The sequence below is a fragment of the Bufo bufo genome, chromosome 5, assembly GCF_905171765.1.
Source record: "Bufo bufo chromosome 5, aBufBuf1.1, whole genome shotgun sequence".
Taxonomy (NCBI): Eukaryota; Metazoa; Chordata; class Amphibia; order Anura; family Bufonidae; genus Bufo; species Bufo bufo.
This window is the reverse complement of record NC_053393.1, coordinates 130,863,601-130,880,631: the sequence shown is the minus strand read 5'-3', so window position 1 is coordinate 130,880,631 and position 17,031 is coordinate 130,863,601. Positions and strand designations below refer to the sequence as shown.

Genomic DNA, 17,031 nt, shown 5'->3' with positions numbered 1-17,031 from the left:
TCACAATTTTTGAAGGGTGTGTATGATGCCCTCCTTTATGTGTAATAAAGGGTGTATTGGAGTTCCGGTTCCTTGTAATTTTTGGCAGCCCTTTCACTTTGTGCACAGGCTTTATGAGTGTAGGAGTCCACTACTTGAAAAATTGTACCACAATGTGAATGAGGCCCTCCTTTATGTGATATACAGGTTGTATCGGAGTGCCTCTTCCTTGTAATTTTTGGCAGCACTTGCACTTTATATACAAGTAAATATACAGGAAATAATGTTTCCTAACAATTTTTCCTTTTAAAATCGATTTTTTTATCTCCGGTTTTGTGCGTATTATTGTCAGTCTGTAAAAGTGGCGTACTACCTCTTCGGACACATCGTTCCCAGTAGCGACCTGAGAGTCCAAGATGCATTCAGACATCCTCTCCATGCTGTTCCTGAACCATTTTAGTGTTGTTTCCATCAATTTCTGACCTTTTACTATGAACCAGACACCCTCCCCTCTTCAGAGCAGGGGGTGCCTGGTTTAATGCTCGGGTTCCTCCATTGACTTCCATTGTGCTCTGTAGAGCACCCTAGCATCCTGAGGTGTTCTACTCGAGTACTCGAGCACTTTGGTGCTTGATCAACACTAGTACTATGGTGTGCTGCTTATTTCTTTTCTAACCCTAACAGATACTTCTTGCCTTCCGTTTGTGAACTATGATAAATCTGGCACATCTTTAGACTGCCTGTTAAAGGGAGTAGTGTATTAACATAACGTTTTGCTCTTATTTTTTTGTTTCTGTCATGGATTGTGCATATTTTTTTAAACAAATTTACAAAATGTCACAAGCCATTTGTTAAAATTGTCACATGAAATTCCTATTGAATATGTATTAGACAAAAGTTCCTTAGTAGATGCAAATTGCAAGCATGGAGCAAACCACCCTAAAAATAGTACAAATACTATATACATTTATTACAAATGCTTACTCCACCCACAAAACAGGCCAGATTATTCCACTTTTCTGGCACAGCATATTTGCTACATTATCCCTTATTTTACACTGTGTAGAACTTAGCATTAGTGAACCTATTCCACTGTTTGCAGTGCATTTTACATTTTACTTTTGCCTTTCACCAAGCATCTAGCTACATTGTGTACTATAAAAACTGTAAAAATTATGTTCAAAGGGAATTTATGGTGAGGTTACTAATTATGCTAGAGAGATTCTTTACATGTGCGTTGGAAGAATCTACAGTATCACTTGTGATTTTCTTAATATTGTTTTTGCTGTACTTTTTAACAATTTTTGTCAAGCCGTTGCTACAATACACAAAAACACAGCACATGTGAATACCACTTCAAACAAAATTGCTCTGCAGGATTTTTCTTACTCCAAATAGTTTCCCATATCTCAACTTCCTGGGCCCATATAAAAATAGAGAGTTATATACAATATAGGTTTGAGCTGAATATGTCTAAAACTAATTTTTCATAGTCTTTCTTTATCTTTATATTTTTGTGATTGCTGATTTCATTTTAACTTGATAAAAAAAAAGGTTACCCTTGCCTGTCATTCTCAGTATACTGTATTTGTAATATCTTGTTTTACAGCTGTTACATATTCCGTGATTGTTTTTGTCTCTGACACGTCGGAGCAGAAAAAGAAATTAAGTATTGGTGTTTGTTTACATGGGAAACATGGAGACACAGGACATAGATATATAAATTGGCAGCATGTGATCAATGGAGAAGAAGATGAGGTAAGGCAAGACATGGTTTATTTCATTTTCAGCCCAAAAATAAGGTATAATGCATAATATGGATGTGCAGTCGTGAGATCTGCTAACTACTGGAATATTTAGGAAGCCTTCACACGTGGAGGACAAATCCAGCAGAAAATACGCAGCATTTTTATTTCGCCCATTTCATCCTTTGGGGAAGACAATTGTCAAGCTCTGCGTTCCGCTGTGGAATAACATTTTGCTGCATAAATAATAAATAATAAATAAAGTAAATAATGAATAAATATATTTTCTAAATGACTCTATTCATTTCAAAGGGGGATGCTATCTGTGCAGAAATCTGCAACAAAATCCGTAAAAAAAATCCACACCTGCGTATTTTCTTGCAGATTTTACCACCATGTTTTAAAGCACCCTTAGGATCTGGCTCATTAGAACATACTTATTATCAGAGAGTTGAACAGTTGCAGTGTTTCTTGAATTACTTGGCATAAAATTTTATTCCCTTATTAAAGATTCAGGCCTCTTGTCCTTCCCCATCTTGTACACTTCAGCTCTGCTTGTTCAGATTGACCCCTGTGTATAAGCTCAAGCCCAGACCAAACTCATAACTACACAGCACCACCATGTTTTATAATGTCTCCGGAAACAACACCAGCAATAAGAATTCATCCTAAGGCACAAATGACTAGCATTTTCTAGTAGCATTTGCTGAATGTTATAGTATTTTCTGCCCATACAACTGTGCCAATCTGATAATCACTCAAATAATATTGTCCCTGCACAGTGTTGTGACATTGCATATTGTCCCTACTGTACAAATATGTATAAATGATTTGTAAATATTAGTAATTAAACTATAAGACCACAGACCCTAGTATACTGGTCCTTAGTAATTCTGTGGACCATCCAGTACTCTTCAAGGAGAGTCTGTCAGCAGTATTGACCATGTTAAACTTCTGACAGCACCAGCTGGGTGCTGGGGAGAGCAATACAAACATACATGTTGTTTTCTCATCAGGAGTAGTGAGAATATTAACTTTTATTCTGCCAGGTTCTGCTCCTTTAAGTGCCCAGAAGGTGGAACTTCACTGTGAAGTGCTCTTTGCATTCGGGTGCTTCACAACCCTGCCTCTCTGCTCTGAGTGACAGTGCTGGCATCCAATCAGGAGAACAGAATAGTTGTCTCTTGGAGCAGGTGGAGGGGGAATTCTGAAGAATCTCAATGCAGAGAGCACTTTATAATGAAGCCTTTCCTTGGGCACTTGAGACTTGAGAATTTGTCAGAATAAATGTGTCATATTTTTATTAGTTCTGATAATAGAAGCTCCACAAAAGTTATGCTTGTATTGCCCTCCCCAGCCCCTACAGAAGGCAGTTGGAAGTTTAGCATGGTCAAAACTGCTGACAGACACCCTTTAAACTTTTTCAGACTGAGGACTCAACCCTGACCCTCTGCCAGATGATTAGTTGTACACTGCCATTACTTTAATGCTAGCAGAAGAAAGCTTTAGAGGCTACCCCTCCTTTGTGTCCTTAAGACTAGATGCCCTTTCATTTACCAAGCAGATAAACAGTCTTCTGTGTGTCTCATAAGCAAGCTAGTTTGGCAAATGGAAGAATATAATGCCTTTAATACGGATTTAGAGCACTTTCTGGAATGACTGACTGTGGTCCAGGCTTTAGACCACTCCAGGTAATTTAGACTACATTTGTTTCATTAATAAACTTTTTACCCATGGAAGCAAATGCTTAGGCACAGTCAAGGTCTAACGCATAAAATCTTCAAAAATAAGTTGCTCATGAACTGTCACTGACCTTTCAAAAAAGAAGAAACAATCATATTTGTTGTGGCATAAGTCCTCCAATGTATTTTTAACCCCTTAATGGCTGAGTCTGTGGGCCGTAAGTTTTTTTTTCAAGTTTTGTTTACTGATGACCTGTCCTCTGGATAGGTAATTAGTATCTGATCGGTGAGTGTCCCACTTGAGACCCCCTCCGAAGAGCTGTTTTAAGGGGCACTGGTGCTCAGTAGCACCCCAGCCTTCTCTCAGCTCATTAATCTCCCTGCTGTTCACACTATAGCAGCTGTGCTTGGTATTGTAGCTCAGCCCCATCAAGTACAATGGGGCTTAGCTGTGCCTAAGCCATGTGACCAATAAGTGTGACATCACATGGCCTAGGCACAGCTGTGGCACTACTCCCATCGCTATTGCCTTCTCAAACAGTTGATCGGTGAGGGTCCCAGATGTCAGATCCCCCACCAACCAGATACTGATGACCTATGCCGAGGATAGGTAATCAGTAGAAAAGTCTCAGAAAACCCCTTGAAGGGGAATCTCTCAGCAGTTTTGACCAGACTTAACTACTGAAATCTCTAGGTAGGGCTGGGGAGAGCAGCATAAACATACCTTATGTGGAGCCTTTATCACCAGGGGTAGTGTGACTATGAACTTTTATTCTCCCAGATTTTGCTCCAGCCAGTGCACAGGGTGGGGCTTGACTATGAAGATATTAACTGCCCAATCCTTTTGTTCTTAATGAGATAAGCCAATGGCAGAGGTCTCTGGCAGTGGTTCTCACCCCTGTCCTTGTTGAGGACTCATGCATGATTACCCATTTTTAACATGCATGTGTAAGGAGGAGTTGTGAGAGATAGCTGTGGACTGAATAAGCATTTGCCCAACAATTATCTAATGTGTATGGCCAGCCAAAATGTTTTTGTCTTTGCTCTCTACATTTCAGCGAAACATAACTTTTTATAGTTATTTTGTCATAGTTGGATGAGATGTTATGCAGGAAAAAGTGTAATTTTTGGGGGACTGTTTGGGGGTATATGTAAATTACTGCCTAATTTATATAATTACAAAACTTGCAAACGGCAGTGTTAAAGCCCAGAAATAGAGGGAAGAAGATTGGGAGGTACTATGAAACCACTGGTTGTAACTTAGGTGAGTGAGTCATGGTACATGTTTAGCTCTAAAGTGCATTTCCTGTTGAAAAGCTATTCCTACCTGGTTCTTCAGTAAAAACCTACAATTTGGCTCCTCTTTGTTGGTGCATTCAGACCCTTCACATTGTAAGAGCAGATGATTGTTTCAGTCACGGTCACTAGAAAATAAAGGTAGCATATAAGCGACATAAATGCCCAGATTGAACTCTTCTTGAATCCCATCAACTGGTCCACAGTGTACCACAGATATCAATTTAGGTAGAATAAAGGGAGGGGGGAAAGGAAGGGGGAGGGAAATGATAGGAAAACAAGGTGGGACCATAACCAGGAACAAGCAATAAAACTTGCTCAGCATACAGAACACTAAGCAAAAAACATGTGCATGAGAAAGGAAAAAAATGGAACTTAAAGCAAAGACAATGAAATAAAGTATAGGTGTGTAACCACCATTGGTCGTGGGGGGAGGAACCTTCCATCCACATGGCCTAAGGCCTCATCCTGGGCCTGCTATGTCAGTAGCTTCTTGGACCCGAATAAAGTCTCATAATAGAAAGTCCAAAATACAACCTATGAGACAGGAATAGTATTCCTGAAAAGAAAACAAGGCAGTAAAAAACAAAAATAGCTGACATAAAAATACGGCAAAAGGAAAAATAGATCACTGGATCACAGCGCCTCCAATTGGGATTACATAGTGGTCTGCAGTCAGCTTGTTAGGAGTGGGTCTTGCTCGATGAGGTCTTAAAGAGGACACAGGCGTCCAGGGGGCGAGCAACAGCAGTGACGGTAGAGACAAAATATTCTGGGCGAGGTTCCAATCTGGAATGTCCAGGGCACCAATGTCCAAGGCCTCATAAATGCGCTGGAGTTCAGCATAGGCTCTAATCACCACCTTCCTGCCAGGTGTGTTTATCAACAGCCCAGAAGGGTGCAGCCACCGATAGGTACTTTTCCTGTACTTCAGGATCTCTAGCAAGGGCCGCATAAGGTTATGTTTACGTAAGGTCATAGGGGATAAGTCCTGAGAAATGGAGATAGTCGACCCCTCATTCTCCAAAGCAGAGGTAGCACAGGCTACTCTAATAGCTGACCATCTGGCAAAAAAACATCCCAGGGTGTCTTATGTAGTTTCGGGGGTGTGGCAGCACTCTGTGAGCATGACCCATGGTAAGATCACAAGGCAGTCCAAGTAACTATATACTGTATAGGGCCTTGTGGACGCATTTGAATCATGAATTGAAAAATGTCCCCCTATGGAAAAACCAGGTGGCAAGCCATCTAACAACAGTAACAGACAATCAGATTGGGTCAAAAACATTGAGGTTGTGAAGTGGTCATGGAAATCCTGCAATTTTACTGTGACTTTCACGCAACCAAATATTGCCAATGAAACCCTACGTTGCTATGGGCTATGCCAATCTACTGAGAACCTCCCCTTGTTACTATACCACCAAAGATATATATATATATATATACACGCACACATATATTAGCAAACTGTTCTACATAGATTTTTTTTTTCACATAGCTTTTATCACAAAATATTTCTTTGGAAAAATGCAAGAAAATCTGTGCAAGAAGAAAGCATCTTGAGTGTGACACTGTGAGATTAAATGTGTGACAAATGCATTACATTCAATTACTTGCATCTATAGGTGGACTTAATTAAAATGTTGTGATGTGAGCCAGACATGCACATGTTCCTCTTGGTATTTAAGCCTTCACAATAAACAGACTGCTGTTTCTTCACAGTCATTTACAGCTATATTAGATGCGGTTGAACTTGGGGAAGTACATCAGGCTGACATTTCAATGAGCAGCAGTGACGGTACGTTTCACTTAATTTTCATGTGAAATACAAAATAAAGTATCAAGTAATTCTTTTGGAAATAAAATTCATACAGCAGTCTTATCCATGCTGCAAGCCACTTACAGAAAAATATCTGTGTTCAAATCTATTCAGATTGCAAGCTGCATATCAAAAGGATTCATGTAAAGGAGTCTTCAAGGAACGAGCTCTATGTATTTAATGTGAATGAGTAAGTTAAATCTTCAAACGCTTATGTTGATCCTGTTTTGTAACTGGTATTATCGTAGAAGTTAATGAGGATTCACTGCTACCTGATAGCAGCAATATTGAAAGTGATGTAAATTGTACTGTCCGGGTAAAATAAATATATTTACATTTGACTTATTTGGGGCTAAAAAAAATCTTCAAAAATTTCTTGTCTTTATTAAAATTTTAACAGTCTTTTCCAGCTTTTAGTTCCACTGCATCTGCAGACTGTCTCTTCTCCTTCTAAGTGAATCCGTCTGTCGGCTCGATCTGTAGTCCCTTCTCTATATCTCCCTGCCAGCTCATACACGCTCATTTGAGGTAAATTCTTATCAATCTGATAAGAATATGCCATAAGAAACAGTCTCTGAAAAAAATAAAAGCTGGAGAGAAAAACTGTTGAAAATGTTTAATAAAGACCAATTGATGACATACATTTTCAGGCAAAATAAGTAAATTTCAATGATTTAAAACTAAAAAATGCTCTCAAAGTGCCTATAGTAAAGATCTGGAGAGTGGTCACCATTAAAACTAAACATTTATTAGATATTCATAAAAAATATAAAATATCATGCCCCAAACAAAAAATAGTGTAGTTTGGTTAATAGAATTCCATAGGAGAGAGGAGGGAGTACTATCCCTGTATACTCTCTCTGAATTCTGTTTGGCCCTACTTCAATTCCCTCGGTTAACCCTGACAAAAGAAGTTACCACCACCAAAGAGATAAAGAAGATAGTGATTGTCACTTAATCCACTCTCTGATCACAGTCAAAGTCAGTATAATGATCAGACCACAATGTTAATATATAATAGTCCACATTGATAGATATACCTCTCCGAAGTACTGTACAACAAGATGTTACCAAATAAAGATGCAGACCCTGTCCTGACGCGTTTCCATGTGGCAAGAATGTAACAGTTCCTCAGGGGACCAATCAAGGAGCAATGTCCTTAAAATGATGTCACTTAGAGAGGGTATGAGTGAGCATTAAGAGATCCCCTACCTCAGTAGTCCATTAGATATAAGTATGGCTTTAGTAGGATAATCACAATATAAGAAAAATATCACCATAGATGAACCTCAGACGAAGGTGTATAATGTATCACTTCTTCCTAAATGACAGCCTACAACATGTAGAATAGGTAGCAATGAACACTAAGACCAGTGATGGCTAACCTCCGGAACTCCAGCTGTGGTGAAACTACGACTCCCAGCATGCTCCATTCATTTCTATGGAGTTCTGAGAACAGCCAAGCAAGTGTTCATCTTGGGAGTTGTAGTTTTACCACAGCTGGAGTTCCGCAGTTTAGCCATCACAGACCTAAAAACTGTCCTACACAAAGAGAATAAGGGCCTAGAAGTGACCAGGATAGTCACCTATAAATGGAGACCAGTGATAATCTACATGAAGTTCCCCTATAAACTATCACATATGAGTATATTGCTCACTGCTGCATTACACCCAAAAACACGTCTGCTAGAGATAAGTTTAAGAGGTCACCATGTACAATATATCAAAGATGTGGACCCATATCTGCCCCATTGGTCAGGGAACAGGTACTTGCGTGTCCCATATGGCACTGTATTCTGTAGCCGCCTGGATGTGGTCAGTCACGTGACACTAGCGTTTTTCAGAGGGCGCAGCGTCCTGTGGTCATTGGGAGTATGCTCAATCCCTCAGCTCACCTCCACTAGTTTGTCTACTACTTAGCGCAGATTAAGGGCTCATGCACACAACCGCGCCATTTTTTGCGGTCCGCAAATTGCGGATCCGCAAAAAAAGGATGCCGCCCGTGTGCTTTCTGCAATTTGCGGAACGGAACAGGGGGCCTATTATAGAAATGCCTATTCTTGTCCGCAAAACGGACAAGAATAGGACATGCCTCATAGTTTTTGCAGGGCCACGGAACGGAGCAACTAATGCGGACAGCACACAGAGTGCTGTCCGCATCTTTTGTGGACCCATTGAAATGAATAATTACGTATATATGGACCGTATACGGAATCAAAATACAGCCCGTATGCGGAACTCAAAAAACATTTGTGTGCATGAGCCCTAAGGATTCTTCAACCTGAAATGATAGAGGTGCTTGTCAGGTCAGATAAATGGTGTTTGAAATGACATTCAGATAAAGACTTCAATAATTATGATTGAGATGAAGATGGTAATGTATTTGCATTGTGTATAAACCCAGTATTTGCAGGCCATAAAACTAAAAACTTCTCCTCCAAAATGATGACTATTCTAGTCAGAATGTCTTCCTGATAACGAGCCAAGGAAAAATAATAGGAAGGTTAGACTGAAATTACGGGGTTTCAGGATGTTTTATTATTAATATTATTATTATTATTATTATTATTATTATTATTATTACTGCATGTCTTCATTTTTTGTTACATTTCTTGAACAATCCCTTTAACTATAAAACTATTTTTTATGTAACAACTTCTTTAAGTTGTTGGGCAAAAAACTAAAGCCGCCCATGTGTCTTCCGCAATTTGCGGAACGGAACGGGCGGCCCATTATAGACATGCCTATTCTTGTCCGCAAAACGGACAAGAATAGGACATGCTATATTTTTTTTGCGGGACCACGGAACGGTGCAACGGATGCGGACCAAAACAACGGTCGTGTGCATGAGGCCTAAGGCTACTTTCACACTGGCATTTCTGGGTCCGCCTGTGAGATCCGTTTCAGGGCTCTCACAAGCGGCCCAAAACGGATCAGTTTAGCCCCAATGCATTCTGAATGGATAAGGATCCGCTCAGAATGCATCAGTTTGGCTCCGTTCAGCCTCCATTCCGCTCTGGAGGCGGACACCAAAACTCTGCTTGCAGCGTTTTGATGTCCGCCTGACGATGCGGAGCCAAACGGATCCGTCCTGACTTACCATGTAAGTCAATGGGGACGGATCCGTTTTCACTGACACAATATGGTGCAATTGAAATTATTATTAATTTTTTTGTTCATGGTAATGCAAACGGATCCGTTCTGAACGTTCCGACCTAACGCAGGTGTGAAAGTAGCCAAATTCATATTTCAACATTGTAGTACCATTATTGTACACATCATGAAAAAAAGATCTTAAAAGTAAATTCCGGAAGTCAATAATTAAACTGATTGCATTTTTTAGTTAACCAACGTGCTGTACTTGTTTCCTTTTATAACTCTTCCTTCTGGATTTATTTGCTTAGGAGCTTTTCAATTCAGAGAGAAAAACCTGAGACAAGAATAGAAGTTGTCATTTCTCAAGTTGTCCGTGACCAGCAAGGAGAAACTGATAATGGCTTACTATTAACCTCCAATCCTACAGGAACTGTGGAGGAAAATTTAGTGCAGCACAAGATCATAGTATACACGGGTGATGTAAGAGGAGCAGGCACCGATGCCAATGTTTATATCATCTTGTTTTATGGTAATGGATTCTCGATTGGACCCGTCTGGCTAAAGGAGCCACAGGAAGAAAGCAAACCCTTTCAAAATGGGAAGGTAATGTCTTACACAGAAATTGTACATGTGTGTGAAAGTTATGTACACTAAGAATTACACTCAAGAATAAGGAGTTGCCACGCTCCTGCAAATGCGATCGCAGGGTGCCGATGTGTGTAAAGGCTGGCTGGGGTCTGATATAGGCCCCAAACCAGCCTTGAGTATTTTCCAGCAGGCTGTGCCTCTCTGGCGCAGCCTGCTGGTCAATGTCAGTAAAGCACTGACATTAAAATGCAATGACCTATAGGGATAGTGCATTCTATTTTAAAAGCAATCAAAATGTTGTCTGTTATAGTCCCCCTGCAGGACTATTTAGTGGTAAAAAAAAAAAAAAACATTTATTAAATTTTAAAAAAAGCCTTTTTTCCATTGAAAATGCACTTTTCAATAAAAATAATAGCAAAAAAAAAAATCTCCCCATATGTTTGGTATTGCCCATCTGCAACAACCCGCACTACATAAATATTATGGAAATTATCCCCTACGGTGAACGCCCGTAAAAAAAAAAAAAAAAATTTATAACAGAATTGCTCATTTATTCTTAGTTGCCACGGAAAAAATGTAATAACAAGCAATCAAAAGGCGTAATTTACTTCAAAATGACAGCAATGAAAACTACAAGTCGTCCCACAAAAGTCAAGCCCTCACACAACTCCATAGAAAGGAAAATAAAAAAAGTTATGGGTCTTGGGAAGTGGCGATGCAAAAAGATTTTCTTGGCTGTGGTCACATGACCAGGCCCATGCAGCGCCTTCTTTTTTTCTGTGATGTTATGTCCATGGACATGTCAAAGCAGCAACAAGGGCAGTGATAGGGGAGTGACTATGTAGCTAGCTTGGTGGGAGGAGCTAGACACTAGTTGGGTGTGATTAGGGGCGGTGCTGGAGCTAAGGGCAGAGAAAGGAGAAGTGCATCATGGGTTTGGTTGGATACAGCAACAGGATGTGCTACATACCAGATCTAATAAACCAGAGAGATATCTGTGCATGGTGAAATAAAAAGTAAAAAAAAACACAGCATGGGAAATATGTACATGAGGTAACCAACTACATAAGCTATTAAAAAACTAATTTAATCCCAGAACATTCCTTTAAGGATTTAGTGTAATGTTTGAATTGTATATTCATATTCAATATTCATATTTGAAAGCATGATTTAAAAAAATCTGGGAAATGCAGAACATGTTCCAGCAAGTAGAATCAAATAGCATCCAGATCTTTTACTCCAACCAGATCCTTACAAGCGACTGACTGACTGACTTCCCGAGCACAGACTGTGTAGATGCAGACAACATATTTTGGCTAGCATTTCCATAGACTGTACTCTCTAATTAAATTCTATTATTTGGAGTGGATTTAACAAACACAAGAAGTTTAATAGAGAAATCACACATGCAGTGAAATTATTTGTATTTGCATTTTGTAATGCTCTTTCCATTCAGCAGATTTTGAGTTTACAGTTCACAGTTGGTAAAATTTATCATTAATTTGCCCATTAAAAGTACTTCTCAATCCTTCTCAACAGTTACTTGGGTTAGAATATAATAAGCAAATCAGGATAAAATCTGTATGATTGTGAGGACAAAAAATGATGTTTGCCACTGGCTGTTTTGTTTTTTGTTTTTGTTGACATTTTTTCATGAAATAAGTTGGCTCATGGAAAGAATGTTTCAGAATTACTGAATACCCCATTTATTTTGATTGCCGCATTTTTTTTTAATAGGTCACATTCAGACTTTTCATTGCAAACTCACCATGGAAGATCTCTAAGGAAGTACAGTGTAATTCATGAGAATGGAATTTCCAAAGCCCCAATTCATAAGTAGATAATTCATCGCCTGCAGATTTGAGGGTTGTTGCAAATTGCTCTGTAGCAAAAGCCACAACATATCTGTAGTTTAAAGGGGTTCTGCACTTTCATTTAACTAATGATCTATCCTCTGGATAGATCATCAGCTTCTGATCGGCTGTGGTCCGACACCCGGGACCCCCGCCTATCAGCTGTTTGAGAAGGCAGCGGCGCTCCAGCGGCGCTCCAGCAGCGCCGCGGCCTTCTCACTGTTTACCGCCGGGCCGCCGGCCCACTGACGTCACGACTAGTATCAACTAGTGTAGGCGCGGCTAAGCTTTATTCAAGTGAACAGAGCTTAGCCGCACCCACGCTAGTTGATACTAGTCGTGACTCGTGACGTCAGTGGGCCGGCGGCCCGGCAGTAAAAAGTAAAAAGGCCGCGGCGCTGCTGGAGCGCCGCTGCCTTCTCAAACAGCTGATCGGTGGGGGTCCCGGGTGTCGGACCCCCACCGATCAGAAGCTGATGATCTATCCAGAGGATAGATCATTAGTTAAATGAAAGTGCAGAACCCCTTTAATCCACATGTAACATGAAATCTGCAACATAATCCAAGGCAAGTTTCTCCCGCCATACTGGAACCTACCCTTCACAATTTCCAAAAAAACTAATGTATACCCCTTCTTAATATCTATCTATATATACAGTACAGACCAAAAGTTTGGACACACCTTCTCATTCAAAGAGTTTTCTTTATTTTCATGACTATGAAGGCATCAAAACTATGAATTAACACATGTGGAATTATATACATAACAAACAAGTGTGAAACAACTGAAAATATGTCATATTCTAGGACCGGTTCTTCAAAGTAGCCACCTTTTGCTTTGATTACTGCTTTGCACACTCTTGGCATTTTCTTGATGAGCTTCAAGAGGTAGTCCCCTGAAATGGTTTTCACTTCAAAGGTGTGCCCTGTCAGGTTTAATAAGTGGGATTTCTTGCCTTATAAATGGGGTTGGGACCATCAGTTGCGTTGAGGAGAAGTCAGGTGGATACACAGCTGATAGTCCTACTGAATAGACTGTTAGAATTTGTATTATGGCAAGAAAAAAGCAGCTAAGTAAAGAAAAACGAGTGGCCATCATTACTTTAAGAAATGAAGGTCAGTCAGTCAGCCGAAAAATTGGGAAAACTTTGAAAGTAAGGGCTATTTGACCATGAAGGAGAGTGATGGGGTGCTGCGCCAGATGATCTGGCCTCCACAGTCACCGGACCTGAACCCAATCGAGATTGTTTGGGGTGAGCTGGACCGCAGAGTGAAGGCAAAAGGGCCAACAAGTGCTAAGCATCTCTGGGAACTCCTTTAAGACTGTTGGAAGACCATTTCAGGGGACTACCTCTTGAAGCTCATCAAGAGAATGTCAAAAGTGTGCAAAGCAGTAATCAAAGCAAAAGGTGGCTACTTTGAAGAACCTAGAATATGACATATTTTCAGTTGTTTCACACTTGTTTATGTATATAATTCCACATGTGTTAATTCATAGTTTTGATGCCTTCATAGTCATGAAAATAAAGAAAACTCTTTGAATGAGAAGGTGTGTCCAAACTTTTGGTCTGTACTGTATATATATATACAGGGTGGGCCATTTATATGGATACACCTTAATAAAATGGGAATGGTTGGTGATATTAACTTCTATGTTATTCATTGGAGTGTAAAACGTCCCATGCCTAGCTTCCCTAGTTCCAATAAATATACAGGGTGGGCCATTTATATGGATACACCTTAATAAAATGGGAATGGTTGGTGATATTAACTTCCTGTTTGTGGCACATTAGTATATGTGAAAGGGGAGATTTTTCAAGATGGGTGGTGACCATGGCGGCCATTTTGAAGTCGGAAATTTTGAATCCAACTTTTGTTTTTTCAATAGGAAGAGGGTCATGTGACACATCAAACTTATTGGGAATTTCACAAGAAAAACAATGGTGTGCTTGGTTTTAACGTAACTTTATTCTTTCATTAGTTATTTACAAGTTTCTGACCACTTATAAAATGTGTTCAATGTGCTGCCCATTGTGTTGGATTGTCAATGCAACCCTCTTCTCCCACTCTTCACACACTGATAGCAACACCACAGGAGAAATGCTAGCACAGGCTTCCAGTATCCGTAGTTTCAGGTGCTGCACATCTCGTATCATCTGAAGGCAATCATCTATGCTGTGAAGATACGAAATGTGCAGCACCTGAAACTACGGATACTGGAAGCCTGTGCTAGCATTTCTCCTGCGGTGTTGCTATCAGTGTGTGAAGAGTGGGAGAAGAGGGTTGCATTGACAATCCAACACAATGGGTAGCACATTGAACACATTTTATAAGTGGTCAGAAACTTGTAAATAACTCATGAAAGAATAAAGTTACGTTAAAACCAAGCACACCATTGTTTTTCTTGTGAAATTCCCAATAAGTTTGATGTGTCACATGACCCTCTTCCTATTGAAAAAACAAAAGTTGGATTCAAAATGTCCGACTTCAAAATGGCCGCCATGGTCACCACCCATCTTGAAAAATCTCCCCTTTCACATATACTAATGTGCCACAAACAGGAAGTTAATATCACCAACCATTCCCATTTTATTAAGGTGTATCCATATAAATGGCCCACCCTGTATATTTATTGGAACTAGGGAAGCTAGGCTTGGGACGTTTTACACTCCAATGAATAACATAGAAGGTATATGGTAATAATACATGTTCGATGTGTTTGGTATAACGTAAAGCACAATAGAGTGTTCATCAAGTCATAATATTAATTTGTTCAAGAACGATTGCTGTAACTTGCAAACATTTTAACTTGAGAAAAGAAGTCTATTGAAAACTAGTAGTAATAATTAGTGATGAGCAGCTATGGCAATATTTGTTTTCGCAAATTTTTGGCCTAATAATCGCCATAAATTCACAAATTATAGAATTCGTGATCTCCAGTCATCATTTTCTTGATTGCGAAAATCAGCAATGTAATATGCACGTATTGCGTGCGCAATACAGGTGTGGCTCACTTTTGCTACATTTTTCAAGCTGCTAGAAGTTTCCTGAGACTGGAGAAAATGCACAGTACATTAATTCCTATCACACTACCTAACACCCTGCACTGGAACCTATCAGCTACACTATATCACTATCTAACCTACACTGACTATCTCACACTAACTATCTGTATTATATATATGAGCTAACTAACTATCTAATGTAATTGGATAAGGAATAGGATCCAGATGAAAGCACAGAGCACAGCAATGTCACTGCTCTCTCTCTCTCTCTCAGAACTGCAAAAAAACTGCAGAAAATGACTGCTGGGGAGTTTCTTATATAGTAAGGGGTAGGCAACTTTCCTATAGGTTGCTAGGGATGTTGCTAAGCTCAGACAAAGATATTGCAGCCGGCAAGCAAGAATGGAGGTTACTGATGAAAAAAAATCTAGAATATTCGCGATTACGAAGATATAGCACTATATTCTAGATCTTTGCGAATTCTCGAAGTGCTGATATTCGCGATAAAAATTCTCGATTAGAATTAAAACTAAATTACATTAAAACTAAAGATAAAATAAAAATAAGCAAATGGCTAATACAGATAGAACAAATCCTTACGTATGGAAGTCAGAAACAGTAGATAGAATCTGGCGGTTAGCATACTGTACATTAGCCAATTCTTGTTAATTTGTTCAAGAGTGATTATTGTAACTTGAGACCTGCAGATCATTCATTAACTGCAGGACCACAGGTGTTGTTTATTTAGCAACATGTGAGTGTGGTCTGCAGTATGTGGGTAAGACCATATGGGAGCTGAGGCGAAGAATTGGGGAACATCTCAATGAAATCAAAAACAAGAAAGATACCCTATTGCCAAACACATTGGGGAGAAGGATTCAGGTGACACTAATGTACTCAAATTTCAAGGCATCAAGCATGACTTGGATTGGAGGCTCCTTAAAAAGGAACCTAGGTGGATTTTTCATCTTAATACCAAAACACCCGACAGACTAAATGAAAGAAGCAGCTATACCTGCTTCATTGAACAAATTTAGTCCCTTTTGTATTCGCTCCTCTATATTGTCATCTGCTGGACTATAAGGACACTTGGCTTAGTGCACCGACAAGCTCGGTTAGATACCATGATTATAATCCAGTCTCCTCATTTTTAAGAACTCCTATGGTTTGAAATGCACCTGTTTCATTTGTCCAATATTTCCCCACATAATACAAACTGAGAGGGGGACTACTGCAGGTCATTCTGCAACCTAGGATGATCTCTGGAAATGTACCCTTCCAGTGTCAATATGGAGATAATGAACAACCAGATATTTAATCTGTCTCTCAGTGGATATTTTTGAGACACTTATCCACAGTCAGAATCCATATTTGGTTTACAATTCTTTTTGTACTTGAGTTACCTCTGCCGTTAGTGGAGGCATTACTGATGCCAACTACTGATTACCTTTTCCCAAAGAGCTGTGACATTCCTTAAAATAAAAAAATTATGCTAATAGCCGCTTAGATTCCTCACTGTAACCCATGAGCAGGTGGGTACATACGTATTCTGCTCAAGTATGATGTGTGACCAGGGCCATCAGAAGGGGGGTGCCGACAAGGCACAGAAGGAGATGAGCACTGCTGCCGGCATTTACGAATCCAAGGTATAGTCATTTGTATTGCCGACCTCAGGAGAGGGTAAGATGTGTCTGGGATTCGAACCCATGACCTTCAGTATCAGAGGCAAAGCATTTACCCACACAGCCATAAGAGCTGCCTTGCTGCTGACTGAAAAAATATGAGACTTCTACTGTTATAGCTGGCTAAGTGTACATCTATACACATGACAGCTGCCCCAACACACCCAGCACTGCTATATCTCTATATGACAGCTGTGCCAGCACACTTAGCTTTGCTATATCTCTATATCTGCCCCAACACACCCAGCACTGCTATATCTCTATATGACAGCTGTCCCAGCACACT

At 39.8% G+C, this 17,031-nt stretch overlaps 1 protein-coding gene across 1 annotated transcript in view; it reads left to right on the top strand.

The window, feature by feature from the left end:
- The window catches only part of RP1 (RP1 axonemal microtubule associated), a 595,469-nt gene that overhangs the window by 559,354 nt on the left and 19,084 nt on the right, over positions 1-17,031 (top strand). Inside the window, exons 53-56 of the mRNA XM_040433131.1 lie at positions 1,589-1,737; positions 6,425-6,500; positions 6,636-6,711; positions 9,926-10,220. Coding sequence (XP_040289065.1) covers positions 1,589-1,737; positions 6,425-6,500; positions 6,636-6,711; positions 9,926-10,220 — 596 coding nt within the window. The remainder of the gene's footprint in view (positions 1-1,588; positions 1,738-6,424; positions 6,501-6,635; positions 6,712-9,925; positions 10,221-17,031) is intronic.